Source organism: Ornithodoros turicata, chromosome 8 (genome assembly GCF_037126465.1).
Source record: "Ornithodoros turicata isolate Travis chromosome 8, ASM3712646v1, whole genome shotgun sequence".
Lineage (NCBI taxonomy): Eukaryota > Metazoa > Arthropoda > Arachnida > Ixodida > Argasidae > Ornithodoros > Ornithodoros turicata.
The window spans coordinates 9943944-9968538 of record NC_088208.1 but is presented as its reverse complement, the minus strand read 5'-3'; the positions used below and the strand labels follow the sequence as shown (position 1 = coordinate 9968538).

The window sequence follows — 24595 nt, the reverse complement described above, 5'->3', positions numbered from 1 at the left end:
TTATTCCATCGACTAGGTAGCACGTACATATTTAGGAGCGTAGTTCTCGGTTTCTTCGGTCCTCTCGTCTTCTTTTTCTCCTTTTTGTGCTGGTGCTTTGCTTGTCGATCCCCTCTTAATTTTCGGTGGATAGGGTACACATTCACCACGTATGCATACCTGAAGCGACAGAAAATAATGTTGACAAATAATGATAACCTGGAATACGGTACACATGCGTTTACACCATTCACCAAGAACGTGTCATCGGCGTGAGCAACGCTAAAGGCTGAACCCCATGGCACGAAAAACTGTCCGAAAGCTGGCCGAACCGAAATCGGGACCGTGCATTTTTCTGTGCATCACCGCATGCTACCGAAATGCACTCCGAATTTCGGCCGATGACTTCTGGCCTTGGGGAATATCGCCTTTCAACCATCCAGCTCAATGAGATGATCCCTGTATTCATAGAGGTAGAAGTCCCACACACGGCAACAGTCGAACCACTTGCTACGTCATCGTTACTACGGTTCTTCTCCCTGCTGAATAGCCATTGGATGATTCTACTTTTTCGGTTGTTGTCACTTCCCATTTCGGAGGAGAAATCTGACTTGGTCAGATCGGGTCGAATTCGGCCCGAAATTCTGTTCTCCAAAAAAAGACCGGTCCCGAATTCGGTTCGGAAAGATTTCGGACGCTTTTTGGGCCATGCGGTTCACGCTTAAGAGGAGGATGTATGTAGTGAGCGGCACTCGAAATGTGGATAATAATATATAATATATATATAATATAATATATATATATATATATATAATATATAATATAATATATAATAATATATGTGAATAATCGCATTTGTCTGCTTGTGAAACCCCTTACAAATCAGGCAACTGGTTACCAAAGCCGCTTTGGACCGTGCTGTCATTTACCTTAACAGATAACGAAAAGACAAAAAAAAAATCACCGAAGACGATCGTAGTCAGGTAATCAGGTGAAGGACATCATAATTACGGATTGAGAGAGATGACGACGGATGACGACACCGGTACCGCACCTGATGAAGGACGAACTCCGTCCGACCGCTTGTACCATAATAAATCTACGATTGTCTTCAGTGTTTTTTGTCTTTGTGTTCTTCAACTAAGGTCTTGACCAGGGTTGCGGAGATGCCACTCCGTGGTTGGAATTATTCCGGAATCATTCCATAAGCCCGGAATGGAATTGGAACGGAATGGCGGAAACTCTCCTGGGAATGGAATGAGAATTAGATTAGGCATTTTATCGCAGGCGGATTGGAATTGGAGTGTAATGGTCTGGGTGCCACACGGTCAAGGGCGATGGTTTGGTTTGGTTTCAAGAAAAAATAAAATGGAGATTTTGGCTTCACTAGTGTGAGTCCCGCAACCCCACATCACTTGCACCAGTTACTTTAGTGAAAAATTCCAACAGTAATGATGCCAATGAAGAGGAGGAGGAAAGGAGGAGGGCGAAATAACATTGTCTTTGTCCTTTTTTCCGTGTTGGGTAATGTCAATCTCCTCTATAGCACTGCTCGGCTAGCTAGTACGATTACACGTCCTAATTCGTTTATTGGAGGAATTAAAGGGACGGTCTCGTAGAGCCGGGGCGATTTCGAAACTTAGCCAAAACTAGTTTCACGAGTACTGTACACATACAACCGTCAAAGTTTCATTCAGATTAACCAAGTCGTTTTCGAGGAATTTGTCGGAACGTCCCGTAAGAGCAGACGACGAAAGCTGCGCTTCTCTCATGCATACGTCACGTTTGACGTCGGCCTGCGGGTGCATCGTCGTTGTCATGGTAATTGTAACTTGCAGAAGCACCTTGGGTTGAGTAATCCCCTTTGCTCTCGAAATGGGGACACTCAGGCATATACCTCCGCGAGCGGAGAATGTAGTCCGAGCATTGACTGTGGGGTCTCCCATAATGCGGCGCACAATCGGATACGTGGAAGCTAAGTCACATGTTTTCTTTCCGCGAGTATTTAATGCGGTTTTTAAATAAACACGTACTCCTTCTCCATGTACGTCGTCAGCGACACTTCATTTCGAAGCTTGATCTGTGTACAACGGGGAGTGTAATGGAAGCGCGCGTAATATATTTTTGGTCGGAGCTGTAATGCGACCGCGCGCGCCAATGGCCAGCGACTTCACATTTGTGATTGTGGATGGGGTTGTTCTGCGACTTTTAAGTTGTCTGTGAGGATTAACATAGTTGTTCTGAACCACCATGCTTGCCACTACTTAGAATGCGCGTTTTTCACCTGAGAACTGAAAGAAAATGTACGAGAGTTGCCGCGGTGCCCACATGCACTTACCCGCAGGGCGACGTGGCCGTTCTTATTGTTGCCAACACAGATCGCGGCATGCTCTGCAATCTTTATCAATTTAATTCGGTTATTTAATAACTGTGGCGTGTTTTGTCGGGTAAGCAGTATTCCATTTTCAACAAAGGGCAATCGAATGGTACACTTTATGAAAGGGGCAGGGGGTACGAGACCATCCCTTTAAAGGAATGGAATGGGTTTGCCAACCCATTCCAGGAGCGGGAATTAACCACACCTTTTCATTCCTAGGAAATGAAAGGAATAGAATTATCACAAATCTTCAATTGAATTGGAATGGAATGGGTGATCCCATTCCGCAACCCTGGTCTTGACTGACCTTCTACGTCTTTCTGATTCCGATAACGAAAGGAAAGTTGTGATAGCAACGAAAATCTCCAACCAAGGTACAGGACGGTACCCGACGTTTCGGAGACAGTTCGGCTCCTTCCTCAGGGGTGACTGTAGTGGCCGTTGGAAGCAGCGTTCTTGCCGTGGTTCGAATTTCGTGATTCGTCGGATTGTTTTTCAGTCACGTGACGGAGGCCGCTGACGTATACGCTGGGTAACGCTCCAACAGATCGGTTAAAGTTTTCAGGTGTGGATTGTATACGCCAGGACTCTACAAACATTCTTTTGATCTGATTACCCTCAAGGTCGATGATGCAGGCGTTTTGAAAGTCGATAGGATGATCTCGAATTTGACAGTGTACAGCTAGAGCGCTTCGTTCCACTACATCAGGTTCCACTACATCAGGAAATTGTGACATGAATTCCTGATAATAACATTTACATCACTTGTCAAACATGTACAGAAACAGTAGCATTCCTTGAAAGCAACAGAAAGCACAGAGAGCAACTCGTTGAATGGGGATATGTAAAGAGAAATATGCAGAAGCTATAAGTAGGAGCTACAGAATACGCGTGTCATTGTTACGAACACGCGGTCCACAGAAGCGCACGTCAGCCACTTCCACATTAGAGTAGTACAGTTAGAGATGAGTAAATCCGGTGTTCATGACGTAGCGCACTAGGGGCTTCTGTGAGCAAGCGCTGGATCGACCGATTAGCCCCAGGATAACTTTAAGGTATAATCAGTCTGTGGTGATGATCCTGGTAATAGCTATAGGCACAAGCACGGCGTCGGCCATTCATGAGCAGCAGAGCGAATACAAATGTACTGAATGTCTGTTAGTGTGCCACAGGTCGAACCGTTCTGGGAGCTGCATTTCGCCATTCGGAGCATCCGGCGAGACGTATGAGTAACACTCAGGCGCAGGCGATACATTAGGCGGCAACCGCATGGAGCACTTTTGCCAACTGAATGGCAGCAGAACTTGAAAGGAACGGTGACCTACTATGCGAAAAATAGACGACGGACCAATGAGCCGGTTTATGCCAAGGATAGATATTTAGTCTGAGGAGAGGAAGTGACACCACAGGAAAACACGCTTCACAGGAAATGCCACAAGCACGTGACAAAGTCACCTGTGATCATGCCTGTGACCGTTTTTTTCTTTTTCTTTTTTTTTCCGGGTTTTGCCCTCTTCGCCCTGCCTTCTAGAAGGACACGCAGATGGCCCGTCCCGCGGACTTCGACGTGGATATATTCATATCGGAGGTTTCAAGGAGGTCACCCCTTTGGAACGTCAAACTTGTTCAGTATAAGGACATCAACGTAAAATATATCCTTTTGCAGGAGGTGGCAAGGTGTGTGCAAGGCGAAGGTGACTAAATGAAACATCAAAATATTATTTGTGGCACATGGCAAATCGGAAATGTGTGACGAGATAACGGTAACAAAAATGTAGTCTGATATTTCTTTAGTGAGCATTGCTAGAAACACTCATAAGCGAACAATCTCTCCGTATCTAAAAATTTCTTGTAAACACCTGATTTCTAGATGTTATTAGCACAATACTTTTTGAAGAACCGCTAAAGTATTATTTATGTTACTAAACGATGCGTACAGCAGTTTACTACAATAAAGCATTGCCACATCGCGTGCAACAAGCGGTGATAAACGCTAGGCCGACGCTTCACCATGACAACCTCAACGTGGACATTCTGCTCCATGCGGTTGCCGCCTTAGAGAAGCGTAATATCTTCTACATTACGACTTCTACCGCTGCTTCCGATACCAGATGCAGAGGTACTGAATCTGGTATCGGATGCCCTACGCAAGCCACGAGGGACAACATAATTCACGGTTGACACTATAGCTCTCGAGTATTTGTGTCGAGCTTCAGCAGACTGGCGATGCCCAAAGAATTTACGCACACGAAACAGTGGAAAAAATTGCGGGTTTAATGCGAAATGGATTCCGGCCTTTCACGTCCTAGCGTTTCACGTCAGCTGTACAATAACCACGAAATTAATTTTTGCCGTCCTATGTACCCGGTACTTGTCTGTGCTAGTATACTGCCAGCGATCGATGCTAGCCCAAACCTCACATGTAGAGTTTTCAAAATTCGAAACACAATAGTTTAAGCAACGTTACCTTCCGCACAACGTCCAACCAATGCTCATAGGCCCGAAAGCTAATCAAATATGATCTTGTCAATCCTTTGAGTTCACTTACCATAGTTCCTTCATTGCAGGGTATTCCATCAATGGCGAAGACCTTCGCAGCGTAATACACCCACTCTCCGTCGTCGTAATAGTTTGCGGTTCTGCACGGTACTTTGCAATCAACGTATGTTTCGTTCTGCAGTATACAAACGTCTTGGTGTATGGTGATCATGTAGACAACAACCTTATTTTGATGAAAATGAGCGCGATGTTACATCGCCTGTGGCGATTCTGTACCCAATTCCGCTAATTTGGCGAAGATGGAATGATGAACTTCACCGTGCGTACGAAAGTCCTGTAGTGCGCAGCAATGTCGTAGCTAAAGGGGATCGGGGGAGGGTTTAAACGTCCCTGAAATCGTACCTTTGGAAGTGCATTTGGGAGAGGTATACAAAGGTGAAATTGTCTTCCCTCATGTAAACTCTCCATAAAACCCCTGCTGAAATATTAGCGAGTCCTAGTACAGCGGAAGAACTCTACGAAAACGATACGACCAAGGAAGCTGTCGAATCCATAGCTTAGTAATGTGATGTCACGCGCTTCAAAGGAACAGGGCGATTCTCTCACCATGTTTTCGGAACCGTTGTCGTGGGCACCTCCCGATATATAAAACTCGCAATTTTTCTGGCTACGCCAGTGGTGTCCAGACAGGTAAGCAGTGCATTTGCGGCGTGAGTGTGTGTAGCCTTGTCTACCCGCGTTTTCAATTCGCTCCCCTTGATTAATGACCCCGACCAACTTGCCTGATTCTCCACATACAACAAATAACATTGAGCCGTATCCCACGAATCAACGCGCAATATACTAATGACAGATATTTCGTGGCATCAGGAAAAGGAGCGTTGAAGGTAATCTGCCAAGCGCAGGTGTGGAACGAACGTCGGTTGCCCACTAGTGCGCAGAGCCGTTTAGAGGGAGAGTTTGGCCACTAGGAGGAGCCTAACTTGAACCGCGTCATGCGACGTCACGGCGGAACGACCTCCCTCGCCGTGCTCTGTTGTTGTCCAGTCGTCAACCGGTCGCCGATGCCATGTTGATGCAAAGCGTTGGTCACGATGCAAGGGGGAAGATATGTGCGCACCGCGTCCTTCGAGACCCCTTCGTCCTTGAATCCTTTCAGTTTGGTAACAAAGCCCCCATTTCACACGCGCCTGTGAGTCATAAGACGGTGACTCTGGAGATTACACTGAGCGCGACAAAAGTACATGTCACAAGCCGGAGAACTGCATCAAGATGGCGCCTACCTGCTGGCTGATAAGCGGATCGCTTGGATTCAGGATTTTTGGGCAGTGCAACACCGACTCTGACGTCAATTCCTACTGGAAATAGTAGGCACGATATCATTGACTTCTTCCCGCAGTTTTAATGAGATTCAGTGAGAAATCAGACTGCGAATTCCTTTAAACATGTGAAAGCCCACTATTTCTCATTCACTGAATTGGAAGTTTAGTAGAGAAGCTGCCTTCGCGAAACCGGGCTCCGCCGTGCTGTGAGACGAAGACCGCATCAACGGAGTAAGGAACCAATTCAACGAATTGGTTTAATGGGCGTCAATTAGAAACGCTGATTTCCAATTGGTTTAATGAGTATTTCCGGCAGTGAGTGGTTCCGGCACGTTGTTTATTACAGATTGCAACAATAGAACGAATCAGGTATTGGCTTAATATGTATCAATGAAAAACTGCTTTCCAATTTATTTAATGGGAGCCAACATGTTTCATGGCTGCCAATAAAATAAGTGAGAAGCCAGGTACTGAAGGTCGACCTACGGTACATCATCATTCTCAAATTAAGTAATAATATATTTAGGAAGAACGCTGTACGTCCGTGTAGAAAATGAACTAATTCGGGGAACGCGTCCAATTGAAACAAATTAAATTCCAGAACAGGCTCCGCTGGTGAAGCGCCAAAAGATCAAAAGATGGCCAAACTCTCCCTATATACGGCTCTGCTAGCGCGCGGCCACATGATCCATCTAGTGTTAAAGGAGCCGTAAACAGGCCCGCAGACATTTCGCAAATAATGGTACCCCATGACAAACGCATGTCATAATACCCATATATGTCTGTCGTTCGCCTTTGTGCCAGCTCAGTGACCCATATAAATGATTTCAAAGATGAGTAACCAGCCCGCCTCTCTCCACCACGTATACGTCACATGCCTACGTAGCCTTTTGCCGTCCAATCGCGGGGCTGAGCTCCGCACATGACGTTTCAAATTAGCAGCCAATAAACAGGCTTCATTATTACCTGTAAGGCGGAGAGCTCCGTTTGTTTGTCTAGAACTACATTTTGCGCCCCGTGCTTACGAAATTCAGCGTCATGACATCTTCAACATCTTTGGCTGGCGCAAACGTCAATAATTGGGCTGCTATAATATGACGCGATTCGAACCCGGGTACCTCCCAATCACGACGTGACATAGACAGCACGCTAACCACTGTGCCACGCGAGCTGATGCCGCGTTGCTCAATCCAAACTACTGCAGCCCAGTCGTCGGAACCATTCGAAGATGACGAAGGTGACCCATCGCGCACCTACCTAAGATACCTACCGGAACTGTAGCGCCGGATACTCATTCGCGCTCGCGGTCTGCTGCGTGCTACTGCACGGAAAACGAGTTCGCGTGTGATATCTAAACTAAACCCATTTATTTTCCAGTTTGAGGTTATAACTTCTTAGATTTTGAATAGATTAAGACACATATTCATCTAGTACATTTTCGCAAGTGAAATAAAATCACACGTGCAACCCTTGATCGTAATTAGTGCGGAAAGCGCCACGTCAAAATGACGTAAATGACGCTAAAAGCGGAAGACTGCAGCGAGTATTTCATCGGAATGCAAGCGCCTTTTGGTTTGGAGCGTTTGTAATTGCAAGGAGCTTTCACTGCCTGAGTTGCAATAATATAACGCAGAGAAATGCACACCTTGTATACCTCTTTAGGGCCCCTTTAAAGTAATTGGTAAGTGTGTTCAGGAAACTAAGGACTCCCAATGCGCTGGACCCACGAATTCAAGGGGAAGCCGCAGCCAACGCCACCTAGATTCAGAAGGCCTGCTTACTGCCTCCTCTCCATCCTTCGCTACGTCGCCATATAAAGTCAGAATTCGTCTGCTACCGCGATTCGCCGTAATGCGAAACTCGCAAATGATTGCGGCTAACTTCGCAAATTTGAACCCGTAGACTAAAAGTGCAACACGCTTTAATCATGAGAAAAATATGATAAAAATATGATAGCATGTTGCGCTTTATTTTGTTTTCTCATTCAGTACGGGGACGTGTACTCGCAAACGACAGTTGCTGCTCATAAAGCCGACGGTGGCTCGTATTCATGGTCGCGATCACTGAAAGCACGTTTGTGATTGGCTACGGTCGTTGAAAACACGATCGTAATTGGCTGACTCTTAGTTGCTATGTCACGTCGACGAGTAAGCAGGCTTTCTGTATCTAGGTGCTGTTGCCACAGCGCTCTGCCAACAGTGATGGTATGCCGGTGTCAGTTTTGTCTTAGAAATGGTCGGAACCGTGATGCACCGCATTGGTTTCTCAAGCAGGGAGACGGAACGATATCATTCTGAGTGCTGGTCGCCCTTAAAGGAGCAGTCTAGAAGCACACAACTTTGTCTTTTTATTTTTGGTCGGTATTGAATGTTAGGCGGCCCAGAACACTTTACCCACAATTAGTGCAACGGTAGCGAATTTGGGACGCCTGCAATAGCCCCCGAATCTCACGTGCGCGAAGCACCCTCCTTGGCCTTCACGATAGACACGTCATGAGCGTCGCCACGCTTGTCACTATGTGACGTGATTGGTATGGACGGTGCCCATTGGACCTGGCATCACATGATCGAAGTGAGCAACACCGCGCAGGCTGGAGCGTGTGCTACCGCTTCGGAGACGCCCGGCGTTCTCCGGCTGCGTGACGTCCGAAATGGAGGATTTGAACGCTGTCAACGACACCACCTCGATTTTTGGGACCGCTGATACCACGGGAAGAACGAGTGCTGCAGCATGAATCCAACTGTGTGTTGTGCAGCCTCAGTGTTTCCCGACAGTGTGCAGCCTGTCTGACCGTTGTCACCGCACAGTTGGTTCAGTGGCTAACAGGTGACGTCACAATAGCGCCGTCATTGCTTGCTTTCTGCTACTGTGGCTTCTGAGATTGCACAGAAGCCACGGATATTACTCTTGTGATCGTAATCTTATTTGTCGCTTGTCGAAACTCTGGTACCATGGGTGATTACACGGCTGATAGGGAGGGCGCGATCGATAAACTCGCATTCGGTTAGTATGCTCCAGAGGCAAGGGGCGTGTTTTAGTAAGAAACAAAGGACCTAAGGAGTCTGCTTCAAGGGAATGAGGCTCTTCTCTTTCTGGTCTCCGTGTGGCTTGTCGCACTCGTTTGCTTTTCAACTTGAAACGTGCGCACAGTATATGTTTCTCGTAATGTAATAAACCTTGTTCTTGTTTTGAATTCTTGTTGTGCGGGACGGATGGACTCCGCTCTTGGGAGTGGGAAACGCTGCCAGAAGCTAGATCATTCGGTATGGCTGTTTAGGCTGTTATGGCTGTTTATGGCGGGGTCTTGCAACAGAGCAACACACATGAAAAAAAAGTTTCTAGACTCTCTAGGCTATACGCCCCCAGTTACACATAAAGTACTATTGGGTCCTCACAGGGTCGTGTAAGTCAATTAGGGCGCAAGCGTTCCCAACAGACGGAATATGTAGTCCAGGACTACGCTGAAGCTGTGACTAACTTCCTGGGCTGAAAGGCGAATGAAAACTTCGTGTGTCTGTATATAGCCACCACCACCTATATACAGAAAGTCTTACTCGTCGACGTGACGTAACAGCTAAGAGTCAGCCAATGAGGATCGTGTTTTCAACGACCCTAGCCAATCACGAACGTGCTTTCAGCGGTCGCAACCATGGAGACGAGCCACCGTCGGCTTCAGGTGCAGCAACTGCCGTCTGCGAGTAAACGTCCCCGCACTAAATGGGAAAACAGAAGAAAACGAAACATGGTCCCATATTTTTCTCAAGACTGATTAAAGCGTGTTGCACTTTTAGTCTACGGGTTCAACTTGTCGAAGTTAGCTGCAATCATTTGCGAGATTCGCAAAACGGCGAATCGCGGTAGCAGACGAGTTCTGGCTTTATATGTCGACGTAGCGATGGAGAGGGAGGAGGCAATAAGCAGGCTTCATGTATCTATGTGACGTTGACACACCACATTTGAGCCCTACCGACATATGCAGACTTACCGTGTATTCACACGAGCGACATTCCCCAGAATGCTACAGCGGAAGATGCGAAAAACGTCATAGCTTTCTGTTGTGACGTGAGCATGAGGGCTCAACGTCGTGTCTTTACGTACACTGCTAACCGTAGGGAATATCCTGCGACGCAGCCACAAGATATTTCGTAGCAGACGACAGGAATAGACGCTGACGGTGTCCGTCCCTTCGTCCCTTTGTCTTTTGCGTCGTGTTTACTTCATTATGCTGACGGTGTCATCTGCTAAGTGTCGTCTGCTAAGTGCGCAGTACGCCACTCCCGATATTCCTGCACCATGGGAATGCTCAACATAACGCAGTACGGACCTTCGGCTCTGTGCCCACTGTTTTTGCTTTTTCTTCTGTACAATCTTCCGTGAGAATGTCGCTCGTGTGAATACACGGTTAGTAATATGTTCTGCAGAAGTCGCGGTGCTGTCGTCCATTGGAATTACTGTGTACGGGTGTGGACGATCATAATTTATCTTGTTGGCGTCTGTCACATCGTGGCCGTCTTCCGTGATAAGCATTCCTCTCACGGCCTAGGTGAGCCACAGATTAGTCCAACCGCTACGTATACTTTTAAAAATCGTCGACGGCCACTAGGGGACTTTGGAAGGAAATGATTCAGAAATGTGTGGCGCGCGAGCGCTGTGTGTACTTGGTGGAACCTCGTAAGAACAACATCGAGGCCGATGCTGTGTCTACTACATAACAGTCGTGCAGCCCTAGATTGTCGTCCACGCAAGGCGTATAGAACTGTGCGATATGTACGTTTTGCCGAGAACTGTACGCTGTAACTTCATTTTCTGCATGCCGTAACTTTCTCAGCTGCAAGGCAAGGTTAATCTATCAAGTTTATTCGTCTCATGTCTGATCACCCTTTCAGAGAGAAAATTAGCGAGCGAGAATTAAGAGAGAAAGATATTGGTGCTACCCCCCCCCCCCCCAACTACGGGACACCCACCCACTCCGCCCCCGAGACTGTAATCCTCGGAACATCCCCGGTACCATTCGCATGTAGATGGAATTTTGAATAACCTTTACAACTTGTGTGGCAGTTTTAGCCCTCGACCAAGGTGTCCTTCGCACCTTTCATATCATCCTTGTCAGAGCGCCTTACGAAAAAAAAAAAAAAAACAGGACACTGAACCGTTAGCAGAACGGTTCCGAACTGTACTCTTCATTAGTTCCGGTCCAGGTTCCGTACCAAGAATGCAGAAAAATGTGGTCGGCTTTGTACCAATTCGGGAGAAAATAGCAGCTCAGTTCCGGTTCGACAGCCTGGTTTCAGGAACACATTCATCTATGCAACTGTCACTGTATATTTCACCGACATTTCTTTCACTGTTGCGGGTATGCAGGAATAAATGCTTACCTTGTCGAAATAGTAGTCCCGAGACGTATCGGCAAGGGATGCTTTACAAAACTCATCTAAGCTCATATTCGTGCCTGGCAAGTAGTTTGTTGTTGGTCGTTCTTTCTTTGAATTGTTCACATGCAGACAGGTATGGCTATCCAGACTGTTAACAGTATACGAAAAAGGATCTCATTACAAAGCAGTCCATATGTATTTCCTTACATGCGTCATTCTTTCTGGGACAATTTGATAGCTTGAGTACAGGTCCAGACAAAACCTTACGGAATACGTGCTTTTTGTTCAGCGGGCCACCAAAGCGGCGCGCGGAGGCAGGCTCCGCCATTCATTGAAAGGGGCGGTCGAGTGCACGAGTAGCGCCACACCGCTGTAGTTTCGGTATCCAACCCTCGGTTTCCAACCTACTTAATGAGTGAACGAGCCTGTTTCAGCTCGCCGCTAGGGTTTCACGCTAAAGAAAAAGTATGCCACTCGCGTCTTCCGTAAACTTAAAATTGACCTGTACGCCTAGAAAAGGTGAGCCGAAGAAAGGCCAATTAGCCTTTCAACGCAGTTCGCATGTACAGAGTAATGCCGACAGGGTGAGTTTAACAATTATTATATATTCGACCGCGTTTCATGAATACAACGTCGGGTGAAACTCACCTCGAAACTTGAAAGGTAATAGCCATCTATCTTATGTTTATAGCATTTTTGGGAGTCAACTCCCGTGTAGAAAAGAAAGCTGGGTCGACATACGGGGCGTTTCTTTTTTTTTTTTCATGTGTACGTGCTTTTCGACACGCATTTCTTACATCAAAACTATTATAGCTGCATAAATTTCGTTTCCGCTGGTGGGTTATACGGCCGGACGGACATCTTTTAAGAAAGAGTATGCAGCTACTGGTCGACTGATTTCTTAAGATTCATTCATCCACTTATTAATTAGATGTTTTCTCAGAAATCCAAGAGTCATTATTCAAGTCATTAATTATCCAGTCATTGTTCAAATCAATCGCTTTTTTTAAACGCCCTAAAAAGCGAACACCTTAAGATACCAATTCACTAATTTTGCTATGCAGGTGGGCCGAAACCAGAACTACGTAATTCTCTAGCGCAGAAACGACACGATCCTGGCTGTGATTGAGCCGGAAAGCAGTCTCCGTGGCCAACAGATTACCGCTAATATAATTAGATCAACGGCGCTCCAAAGCATGTGCACTCTCACGTAGATGGTTGTGCCTCGCAGGTTACTTAAGCCTTTTATACTCACTCAGCTCAGCTCCACTCAGCTCCGATGTTTGTAAATAAACAAATATTTCCTCTCTCTCTCTTGATACACTATTTCCATGACTCGGCCTTGGCAGGTCACAGCAGGGGCAGGAAAACTTACGAAAAGTTATGTCGTGTTGAGACATGTCCAGATATGAGAAAGAACCCGTATGAAAATGCATTTTGTCTTTCTGCAGACTTCTTGTGGACTTCTTGTTTCCTGTCTTGACAGTGTGTTGACTTCGACTTCTTGTTGATCAAGTCAACAGGAATTGCTGTTAACATCATGTTGACAATCTTTTGAATACCTTGTGTGGACAATGTACATAGGTGTCGTTGTTGATGCTTTGTGGACTTTCTGTGCACCTGTGTAATGAGTATTTATTTCGACCGTTTTATTTTATAGATGGATTTTGTATTATTAATTACTGCATTATCAGCCAGTAATGTCCCAGAGGACGACCTCTGGGGGTACCGAGCATTTCCTAAGGGAGGGGGGGGGTGGCGGTATATATGTATATAGGCATATTTGTGAATCCATTCATTGGGAGACAGGCTGTATGGGTAATATTAGCGATTTCAGGGTGAGTTAAAAAAAAAAACACATGTTGGGTATACACCCCTCCCGGGAGGTAGACAGATCAGTGTTACCGTCTTTCCACTAAACAAAGCGGTATTTGAATCTGAACTTATGATCAAATGTAGCTTAAATGATACTTTGCCACCTTTTAGCTGCACACTAAAGCTCGAAATACATTTTCGTTGGCTTTGGGAAGGCGCTTCCTCGTATTATTTATATTTCAGTTTATTATGCAATATATTTCATACTTATACCACCACATGAGGATCATGCACATGCGACAAGTTTGTTCCACATTTTGACTCTGCGCCTCCGTGCTTCGCCCTCGCCTTGTCACGGAGGAGTCATCGCCATTAGCATCATCGGAATGTCGTTGAACGGTTGCAACATGTTTGAACGGTCTCCGCGCTCGCTCGTCCATTTGTGAACAAAAGAGGCCGTGATTTTGCGTCGTATGGGGTAAGCTGTGTGATCGAAGTGTGTGATTAAGCTGCACTTGTATTCACACCATGACTGTTGGCTTTTGTTGTTTGTTTGGAGGAGTGGCTGCAGTCTTGCGTACCGTCAGGTAAGTGTACAATATCAGTTCGTGGCCGGTGTGTTGCTTCTGTTAATTTCATTCTCGTTGTTGCAGTACATGAAAGAACGAAGGAGGATATGAATTTGCGTCGTAATGGGTAAGCTGTGTGATCCAAGTGTGTGATTAAGCCTCACATGTATTCACACCATGACTGTTGTGGTCTACGTTTTTGTTTGTTTCGAGCAGCGCCTGGCCATGAAAGAAAAAGGATATGATTTTGCGTCGTAATGGGTAAGCTGTGTGATCGGAGTGTGTGATTAAGCTTCGCATGTATTCACACCATGACTATTGTGCTGTAGGTTTTTGTTGTTTGTTCGGAGCAGCGGCTGCAGTGTTGCGTCCCGTCAGGTAAGTGTACAAGTATCAGTTCGTGGCCGGTGTTGCTTCTGCTAATTTCATTCTCGTTGTTGAAGACCATGAGAGAGCAAATGAGGATATGAATTTGCGTCGTAATGGGTAAGCTGTGTGATCGAAGTGTGTGATTAAGCTTCACATGTATTCACACCATGACTGTTGTGCGTTTTCTTGTTTGTTTCGAGCAGCGGCAGCAGTCTTGCGTCCCGTCAGGTAAGTGTACACTTCGTGGCTGGTGTTGATTCTGCTAATTTCATTTTCCTTCATACAGGCTCTACTTTGTTGAACACTAAGCTGGGTTAACCAGCTTTGTTGTTGCTATGACCGTATTACTCAGTTTTACTCACTTGTGTTTGAACGTTACTAATTTGCGATTGCGCGCTCTATTTCAGACACATATCTCTCCAGCGCTTCAGAGACGTCGCTGGCGCCGAAATTCCAGCTGTTTCACCGTGGGTCGCCAGAAGAACAGCAGATCATTGACTGTCAATTGTGCGACGCGACACTATGTGGCACGAAGGATGTGTACGTATGAAATACGTAACTACTGTGTGCGCGGGATGTTTTGTATGATTGTGTCGACACTGGATACCACTTTCAAGGTATGCATTTTCGGAATAAAGTAGATACATATATAATTTTGCAGTACTCCATTTCGTGTATCTTATGCGTGTTTCGAGTAAGTGAACATATGCACTCTTAAAAATGAACTTCACCGCATAGCATGCCCCTAGCCGACCATCACCTCGAATGAAATCGCTATGTGACCTGATTTGTTCAAAACGGTAGGCGCACGGCTTTTTTGTGATACTTACGCTGTTCATAATTGTCACAAAAATGGCGTACACCTCCCGTTTTCAGGCAGATAACGATGTTCGAGATGATGGTTGGCCAGGAGTGTGCTATGCGGTGAAGTTCATTTCTAAGAGAGTGGAGTCACAGGAAGTCTACAAAAAGTCTTCACATCATACGCGGGATGGTGTTACCAGAATTATGTTGACAGTACACAGAAAGACAACAAAAAATTCCACAGCTATTCTGTAGCCAAATGTCTACAGAAAGTTGAGGGCCATAAGTCAACAAGAAGTAAACACATGATGTAAACATGAAAGCAACACAAACTCTGAAGAATGTTTGTTTTCCATGTTGACCTTGGTCTGTAGAAAGTAAACAGAAACTAAACACCCATTTTCATAAGGGAACGTAGCGAAGATCGCACAGACTTGCGCGACATGTCATAGGCAAACTCTCGCGGCAGGCTCGCGGTGGACAACCACTTCGGCGATTGCAGACTGTAGAGAGCAATAGGCCTTGGCAAGTTGTTGCCTGCAATGTAATGGGACCTTTCTCCCGCGGTTCGTGCGGTAATCAGTACCTGTTGGTGACAACAGACCAGTTGACAGAGGAGTGGGTAGAGCTTTTTTACGCTGAGGGCGTTTACTTCACGTTTTGGGAACGACTCCTGGAGGCATTTTCCCGGCTCGGTTTTCCCACACAGCTTATTACTGATAAGGCCTCGTACTTTACGCTTAGAGTGTTTGCAGACTCTTGTGCTACTCTATGTATTAGACACGAGAAAAACATCGTCCTGTCACCCTCAAACTAATATAACTGAAAGGATCAATGTGGAATTTGAAGGTGATGTACTTACCCTATGTACAATTTACACAAACATCTCTGTGACTTTAAATAGTACATTAGAGGACGTATTGACCTCGCTTGTATTTCAATAAGATCGTTAAGAGCAATGTTTTGGGTCATGACATGTATTTTAAGGGATCTGTTTCTGCCTTTCTCTCTCTCTCTTTGTACCAATGTAACGCATTTTTTTATTTGCATGTAGTGTATGGCCTCCGATAGTTGATTTGTATAGTGTTATGATTGTGTTATGATTTCTAAAGTGTGGGGACGTGCCCTTGTGAAGCGGCACTGCAGCTGCTTTTGGCAGTCTCTTCAGCTTTGTTCATGGTTGCTTAATGAAATAAAAACTAACTGAATGAACTAAATGAAACTTTGATTGCATTCACCCCCGCTGAACGCCACGTTCCTCCGGCCGAGGTTGTGCTGCTGCGCCTCGTCCAGTCGAGCTACATCGAGGTTCTCCTGAGCTGTCCTAATGGCATCGTTGAGCCAGCTCCGGAGTCCTTTCGCGATGCTCGAGTAGTGACGGGCGACCGAGCTATTCCGTAGGTTAAGGTCGTCATTCTCGAGCGGAAAGAGCACCTTTCGTCCTAGCTTCAGCAGCGCCGGCGTGTAACCTGTTGCACAATTAACAGCTGTTCGCGTAGCGAAAGAGAATTTTGACATGCTAAGGTCCTATTCACGATGATGATGGCAAGTAAATGCAATCAACATCATCTTCAAATCCCTGTTCACCATTTTAGTAATATTAGCTTGAGGGTCGCAGGGAGATGTCGTGTATCTAATACGTAGAGCAGCACAAGGGTCTGAGAACGCTCAACTCGTAAAGTACGTGGAGGTATCAGTGATAAACTGTGAGGGAAAACCGAACCGAGAAATTGTCTCCAGGAGTCGTTCGCAAAGCTTAAGCGAAGTGAGCGCCCTCAGCAAAAAAAGAAAAAAAAAGAAAAAAGCTTTACTCACTTTGTAAAGTAGTCTGTTGTCACAAACAGGCACTGATTACCGCGTGGACTGCGTGGAAAAGGTCCCATTACATCGCACTCAACGATTTACCAAGGCCTATTGCTCTCTACACTCTCAGAACAGTACTTCACCTCACAGCAGGTTGTGTGCCAAAAACTGCCACGAATGATAGGGTTATCGCTTCTGATTTGAGGAAAGAGTGAGGGGCGTGCGCCTTTTCATAGCAATCATCATATATCCAAATTGCTACAAAAAGGCGTACGCCCCCTCGCTGTTCGAATCGGAAGCGGTAACCCCATCATTCGTGGCAATGGTTGGCGGATAACGTGCTATGCGGTGAAGTTATGTCCTGACAGTGGACACGCTCCAATCGGTTCTCCCCCGTGAGGATTTGCCTGTTGGCGTATGACACAATTCTGTGCGAACTTCACTACACCCTCCCTCATTCCCGGCCATGCCGCAACTTGACATAACTTTGCGTAAGTTTTCCAGCCGCTCCTCTGACCAGCCAAAGCCGAGTCATAGAGACTGCGTATAAAAGATTTACGCAGTCTGCGTGGCACAACGACCCTGAACGGAGCAACCTGGCTAATATACCTGAGCAATAACGCCACCAGTGGAGTAGGTTATTGCCCCTGGCGATGAAACACCCCCATCATCATGATAAAATAAAGTTGTTGTTGTTCGCCATCAAAATGCGCCTGTAGCACTAACTTACACCTGGTTGCACGATCTGCAGTCGCAGTAACTGAGTTCATGCCGCCGCACGATGCAAATGGAACCATAGCTCACGACAACGATGGCGACAACGGCACTGATGCTTATTTAAAACATACTTACTTCGCGACATGCTTAATCTGTCTGGCACAACACGGAGAGAACTGGAACTGCTTGGTGGAGTTTTGTAAGTAGCTCATGATGTAGCCATCGGACCACCGGCAATCCGTGGCACCGGGGTGGTCTTCTATATCTTCATCTGGGACATCGCCATCGTGAACGCATCCCAAGCTGCATAGCACGTCTTTCAGTAAGAGGCGTGTCGCAGAAGCACGACAACACAAGTCACTACGGTTAGAGATGTTTGACGTAACCAGTAATGACACTGATGTTCTGAGATTTCGTATATCGCGATGTCGGAAACGAACAGTACTGGAAAAATATCTTTCAGAAAAAGTGAAAAATATTGCGCTTTCCCTACGAATTGTGCATTGCCATATTATGCGTATTGTGAGGAAGCAATTATGATGTGGTTACCGCTACCGATAGACGAAAAAGGTATTCGTCGTCGACACAAATATGGGCTGGCTCCAGTGTTCATAGAAGTGGAAAGAGCGTAGTGCAAGTCATCTTGATATGTTGCATTATTTACATTATCTAGTTTCATTGGATGTTATTGGGGGTTCTTGTTTGTATCCGAGTGTCTTCGAGACAGGTCGGTACACATAGGGAACGCGGATGGCGAAATATGCCATCACAGTGTAACAGCAAGCATTCTACAGGGCTGTGTCTCTCAGTGTGCCCAGGTGATCGCGCTGGGTGTAGCCATGGTTGCCCTCCCTGCCCTCCTCCAATGAGGCGTGCGTATGAGGTTGTATACCGATGGCACGTGGATGTGGTGATCCAGAAAGCAATAGCCGTTGGCATAGAGTGTTCTTCACTATGTTGCACCACATTTCTGTTTCACGGAGGTGTGGGTGTCTCGTACGAGAAAACGAGAAAACTGTGTTGACAACCATTCAGCTCTACAGAAGTTGGCATATGGTGCGCCGCGTATGAAATCCTTTGGAATAGTCATCGACTTCATTCTGCATAACTTAACAACGCATGACTGCAAAAGCAGAATGCCAGATTTGCATCTCACTCCATGTGTGTGGCGCTCGCTGGGGACTTACTACGGGCTCACTGCTTGATCTACATAGCTGCACCATACGCCAGATGACGGCGTACCATACTACTTCGCATGCTACTAAAACAGATATTGGACGCCATTCTCGCTGAGAGCATTAAGCTGTGCCTTTGAGCCTCTGAGGCAGGCCCAAAGGCCGAAGGCCCGTGCTTGCTTTCGTAGAGGCTGGAGTCCCTACATCCATTAGAATCGCAAACTACATAAACTACATGTGCCCGGGCCAGGATCCGGGTTCGAAAAGCCGTGTTCTTATCGCCGTACGCCGAGACAGCCCATCAGTGTTTTTACAGTCTTCAGTCACATCGTCGACGGAATACGTGGCCGTTAAAGTGAAGTTGTCCTCGGGAATTCGCACTCTAGTAGCTGTGTACATTCCTCCCAAAAAGACAATTGACCCAGCCAAACTCAGGACCCTAGTCGGCGTATTACCACCTCCCACCGTTATCTCTGGTGACATGAACTCGCACTCCCCACTGTGGGGCAGTAAAATAATGGACAGCAGGGGACGTAAGTTGGAGAGACTTTTTATGAGCATGGATTTCGCTGTCCTCAACGACGGTTCTCCAACATACCTTCGCGACCCATTGTATAGCAGCTGCACTGATGTAACTGTGTGCACCCATAGAATGTCAAATCAGCTACACTCGACAGTCGACACTGACAATAAAGGGGAGTGACCATTTGCCGATCTATGTGACAGATGAACGAGCACGACAACCAATTCTAATAAAAGACAGCCACACTGAACGAATGGAAAGTATTGGAAAGGACACCTGAACACGCAGTGTGAGCTTCCTGCGGATCCCCGACGGATTTCGCAGCAGGAATACGCAAAACTTTAAACCAGTCCAGCAAGAATGTAAATATATACCACCTATACCACATAAGTATACACATAACATACACATAACACACATACGCAAGTATACACACAGTATACACATAAGTATACGCACACACAAAAATGTACACATAGCATCGGGTTCATGATGTTAAAGTCACACTAAGTGGGCTAGGGTTTAAGGTCTAAGGTCTAGGGCCTTACATGTAAGACATGGGAAGTTACGCTCCACGTGATCATCCAACGCCCAGCCTTCGAACAGTACTGAGAAAAACTGGAAGCTGCCTTAGCAAGCTCGATCGCGCCCCTTCAGGTTTTGTAAGCTGCTAGCTGAATGGCCCTGCTCTAATAGCAAAAGAATGCGGAGAACGCCCACTTCGGTTTTCTTAAAGCGGCACCGCAGACCGCTTCTAAACTCAAAGACATGAGACCGAAAACCAAAAGTGTCACGTCTCATTCACTCAAGAGTGACACATGCTAAAGACTTTTCTGTGGGTATCACCACCTATACCACCTACAAGAGACGGAGCTGCAGGTGACATATGAAGTCACCACATAGCTCCCGTAAGCACCCCGTTGTGAGAAGAAGGGGAAGACCCATTACCAACATGACGATTAATGTCTCAATTGCTTCCAGGTCAAATCCAGGACGGCATCAATGTGGGGACGTAAACATTGCTTCAAGAACAGTGTGTGGGAGATTTCCGGCGCCCGTCAAGAGAACCTCGGGGGTGTGGGGGATAGAGAGTAACGTCGGGCAGACGAGCGGTCTGCCTGCCTTGACTAGCCGCGTGTTTACTAGTGGAATGGGAAACAGGACGAAGAGGAGGTTCGCAAAGTTATCTCCTGGTAAGCAGCATGGTCCTATAGCCCTCCTCGTTAGTGGATGAGCTCGATAATGTGCAACAGAGCTTTTTTGGAGGAGTTTCCGACGGTGGAGCTTGCCGCGAGGAGAGACTATCTGATCGAGGGGGGGGGGGGGGGTTCAGATGTGCCGATGGGCTGCACAGCTTGCTGAAGCTGCGACTAGCATTCGATGTGGCTAAGAAGTCCATTATAACCCCAGGTGGCCGAAATTGTCCGCTGCCCTACTCTCCGGAACGTGCAGCATGTCGCCACAGTAATAGGCTGACACACCTTACGTGTGAATCTATTCCACTTACCTGAGTGTACTTTTTCGGTTACGGTACGTCCCTTTCTGCGAGCCATACTGACATATCTCTGGCTACGTCTAACTCATAATTATGAAATCCACGCTATGAAATCCACACTCCATCTTCCCGACCTCGCCATACGTCGTAAAATTGCCCGCATATGCCTCTTTCACAAAATATATTATCACAACGGTCAGCTACGTAACCACTTTTTACTTTCTCCCACATATATTTCCCATCGCACTAGCCATCAACAAAAAGTAGGAATTCCTAGATGTTCTACTAAAGGCTTTTCAGACTCATTTTTTCCACGCACATCGATCGACTGGAACTGCCTTCCCGGCTCCCTGACGGCTACCTCTTCGTCTCAGTTGTTTAAAAATGCGGTATGTGTGCACTATTCGAGTGATTGACTGCTGTGTGAAATGCCAACCTTTAGTGTCTTTCATTTATGTGCTATGCTCAATAACCATTCTGTACACCACTCCCCTCTGAAATGCGTATGCCCTGAGGGTAAAATAAATAAATAAATAAATAAATAAATAATGCTTTACCGTATCGTAATCTAAGGCCATAAGCGCTTGACGCGAGAAATAACGCTACCAGCACGCAGAAGGCACATGAACTGTACTTTGCCGTGCCTTCCCTCTCATCCTCATGACAGGGCACGTGGTCACTCCGCTCGTAATGTTTTATGTTCTTTGATTCGTTTCCTCCACTTGTTGGAAGAGCACCTTGGTGGCGCCGAGCTTCAACACAACGGTGAAGTTAAAAATGCGGTGCATGATAGGTGGCGCAAGTGTTTGAAGGAGGTTCTTTCATGGCAGTGTGGCTCTGAGCTGAATGGAATTCCATTGTAACCCTGAGGGCTACGAACTGACATATGAACTGCAGACCTCAATCCAAAACCCGTCGCAACTATTCACTGTTTACTCCTCACCTGTGGGCCAATTCGTGTGCCATGTTACGAACAGAGTGGTACATCCACGGCTTGTCTTCAACTATGGCTGTCCGGAAGTCTGTGCAAGCGCCCGCCATATAAGCTTCTCCTGGAATGAACGCACAGAAAAAAAGGAGATAAACCTGGAATGCAGAAGACATACTTCATTTCAAATCACTTCAATAAGAGGTGCCACAAGCTCAGGATACCACAGAGGAAGCAGAGTCGAAGACGTCCTTCATGTGCTACAAAAATTCTAAACTCCGTTTCGGTGTCACGTAAAGTTAGCAAAAGTGATACTACTGGTTTGAAGCTTCATAAGTTGTCGACAGTTAGAGGTACGACGGAGGAGAAAACGTTATCATCCCACTTTCTCTTTTTCAGATCTTCTACCAGGGCAGGACAACGGGCTTCCGGCGGAAGTGGGCGGAAAGCGTGGAAGTCACTGTAGCATTATGACAAACGAATGCTTTGACATACAGAGGGTCCGGTGGATAAGATTCAGAGTCCCCCCATGCACCCTCTCGGGAGGCCCGTGCACACCTGAGAAATTTCGAGGCAGATAAATGTTTCTGTGGCGGTGTGTGGACAACTACGACGCGCCACTACTACCGCGTCTCATGGCACAAGTCAGCCAGGTCTGTCGGCACAGTCCTGGGCGAGGCCACGGGTTAAGAAGCTCTCCGTGGCATTCCATCATCGCCGATCAGGACTCATGTAAACGGATACTACCTCCTCTACATTTGGTGACGCGGACAATGAACACAATAGCCCGGTAGCAATTCGACACTTCACCATACTAAATTTTGCATCGACTCAAGACCACCGAACGACCACTCTGAAGGCCATCACAAGAGACACGGTGCCTCGTCCCTTCCTATGCCCACTGCTCCATGCCCACTAAACGACCTGGCATTTTACGGCGCCTCAAGCACTGCAATAGTCCTCCAGAGGCACCGATCTGGTGCACGTTTCAGGGTCAAGCGCTCTAGTACCGGTCGAGATACGCCGCTGTTGACCGCACGGCAGCACACTTACATACGGCAAAGGAACGCACCGCGCTCAAACTCCTGAAATGTCTTTCTCCGTCGGTCTTCATCTTGGGCAAGTGCGATACGCCTGCTACAGCAGCATGTGAACCAGCGTATATTGCGCTTGCCGGAGCAATGAAAGAGGGGAAACGAAAGAGGGAAAAGATGAGGCGCGAACTGCGATTCAGCAAAGACGGCACGGGCAATGTGGATGTTAGGTGCCACATCTGATCTACTATAAAGACCCAATAACGCTGATGGTACATAAAGAACAACAACAACAATAAACGATGAAGTGATCATGACATGGGATGCTTCCCCGTGATAGCCACAGGACCCTACCCCACTTCACAGTGGTTAATATGAGAGTATGAATTATGGTGAAAGTGAAGCGACGACAGGTCGGAGTTCTGTTTAGAGCTCTTCGAGGAGTCCGGTGGCTTGCATGAAAGCAAAAAGGGAGCGAAGAGCCCGGCACTGATGCGCAGGGGAGCTCCATGGGTCAAGTACTTTGGACGAGCTGAATGGTCGATGGTCAAGTAGTTCAAGTTGGCGTCGAAGTACCCGGCGCACACACGTGGATCGGTCACAGTCCTCGATGATATGGAGGATCGTAGCTGGGGTGTGGCAATCTAGGCACAGCGCCGTGTTACTGTAACCCAGCTTAACACGGAACACAGGGATGAAGGGGACTTTGAGTCGTAGACGCTGCAGGAGTGTCGTAAAGCTGCGAGGGAAGCGACCTGACATCCTAAATGATAATGACGGGTCCACAGCATGGAGGAGCGACCATTGAGTGATGTCAAGGAGCCATTGCTGGCGGGCCAAGGGTGACACCAACGCAGACAAGTAGGAGCGCTTATCTCCGTTGGAGAGGATAATGGGCACGGCTCTGGAGATACGGTGGACCGCAGCCGCCACCAAATCTGCCTATTCGTTGCCCTGAATGCCGGTGTGGCCAGGACCCGGGGTACATAAACGCCCAAACCACAAGTACCTTGTTACGATAAATTACGTTGAACGCAACCACTTCATGTTAAAACTTTTACCCACGGGAGAGATGATTGCACTCATGAAGAACTCGTTCCAAATGGAAATAACGTTTTATGTGCAGGGGTTCCGGGTTAGCAAGTTTCTCGTGACCTTAATTTTGTATGGTATTTCCGTGCTCAGGATTTGCTTGACGCAGTGGGGTGTTTGTTCAACTGCCTGCTTTCGTGTGTGTCGTGCGCAAATCTAAATTTTTCTCCACGGTTTCACATTTATGTTTCCTTGTTCAGACCGCCCATGAAATTGACGGATATAAAAGGTCCAAGTGGAGCATGATGGAGGTGACACTGTAGTTCTGAGCGGACGAGAACATGGCGTTTGACGTACATGACCCCGTTTAGTGGCATTGTGACAACGCTAACTGACCGATTTGTTCTTGACACCAACCCCAACAGTTTTATAAATGCCCCATCCGAGCAATACGTTCCAAAAATAAATAAAATGTATCCCATCCTGACTCACCTGCAACAAGACAGATCAACTCGGACGCTAGCAATTTGCACATATCCCTTCTGCAAAGAGGAAATGAATTATTTTCGAAACCGTTTACCCTACGTCTACACTCTTAAAAATGAACTTCATCACACAGCACGCTCATAGCCAACCATCACCCCGAATGACAACGTTCTCGCCCTAGATTTGTTGAAAACTGGAGGAGGAGCCTATTTTGTGCCGTGTACTCCACAAGTGGGGCAGAGGGAAGACGAGGTGGAGCCGAGATGGTGCTGAAAGGCCTTAGCCACGTCATCCTG

The 24595-nt window shown here is 46.8% G+C and overlaps 1 protein-coding gene and 1 long non-coding RNA gene across 2 annotated transcripts; one reads left to right on the top strand and one right to left on the bottom strand.

Moving 5' to 3' along the window:
* Positions 1-24350, bottom strand: LOC135365918 (A disintegrin and metalloproteinase with thrombospondin motifs like). Its single transcript, XM_064598582.1, has 6 exons — positions 24306-24350; positions 21763-21871; positions 17762-17929; positions 11553-11697; positions 4905-5030; positions 1-159 (listed from the first exon to the last, which is right to left on the bottom strand). Exons 1-6 carry the CDS (start codon positions 24346-24348, stop codon positions 13-15), a joined length of 738 nt encoding a protein of 245 aa, XP_064454652.1. The 5' UTR covers positions 24349-24350; the 3' UTR covers positions 1-12.
* LOC135365917 (uncharacterized) lies at positions 13831-14948 on the top strand. The gene is made up of 5 exons (XR_010414009.1): positions 13831-14060; positions 14150-14194; positions 14263-14311; positions 14589-14615; positions 14710-14948. It is a non-coding gene; the product is annotated as an uncharacterized LOC135365917 (long non-coding RNA).
* Positions 24351-24595: the final 245 nt, after the last annotated feature.

Coding starts and splice junctions, on each gene's coding strand:
- LOC135365918 (XM_064598582.1), bottom strand. CDS start 24,348: ATGTGCAAATTGCTAGCGTCCGAGTTGATCTGTCTTGTTGCAG. Junction 5,031..11,552: donor GGGACTACTATTTCGACAAG/GTAAGCATTTAT, acceptor TGTATACTGCAG/AACGAAACATACGTTGATTG. Junction 160..4,904: donor CCTGCAATGAAGGAACTATG/GTAAGTGAACTC, acceptor CTGTCGCTTCAG/GTATGCATACGTGGTGAATG.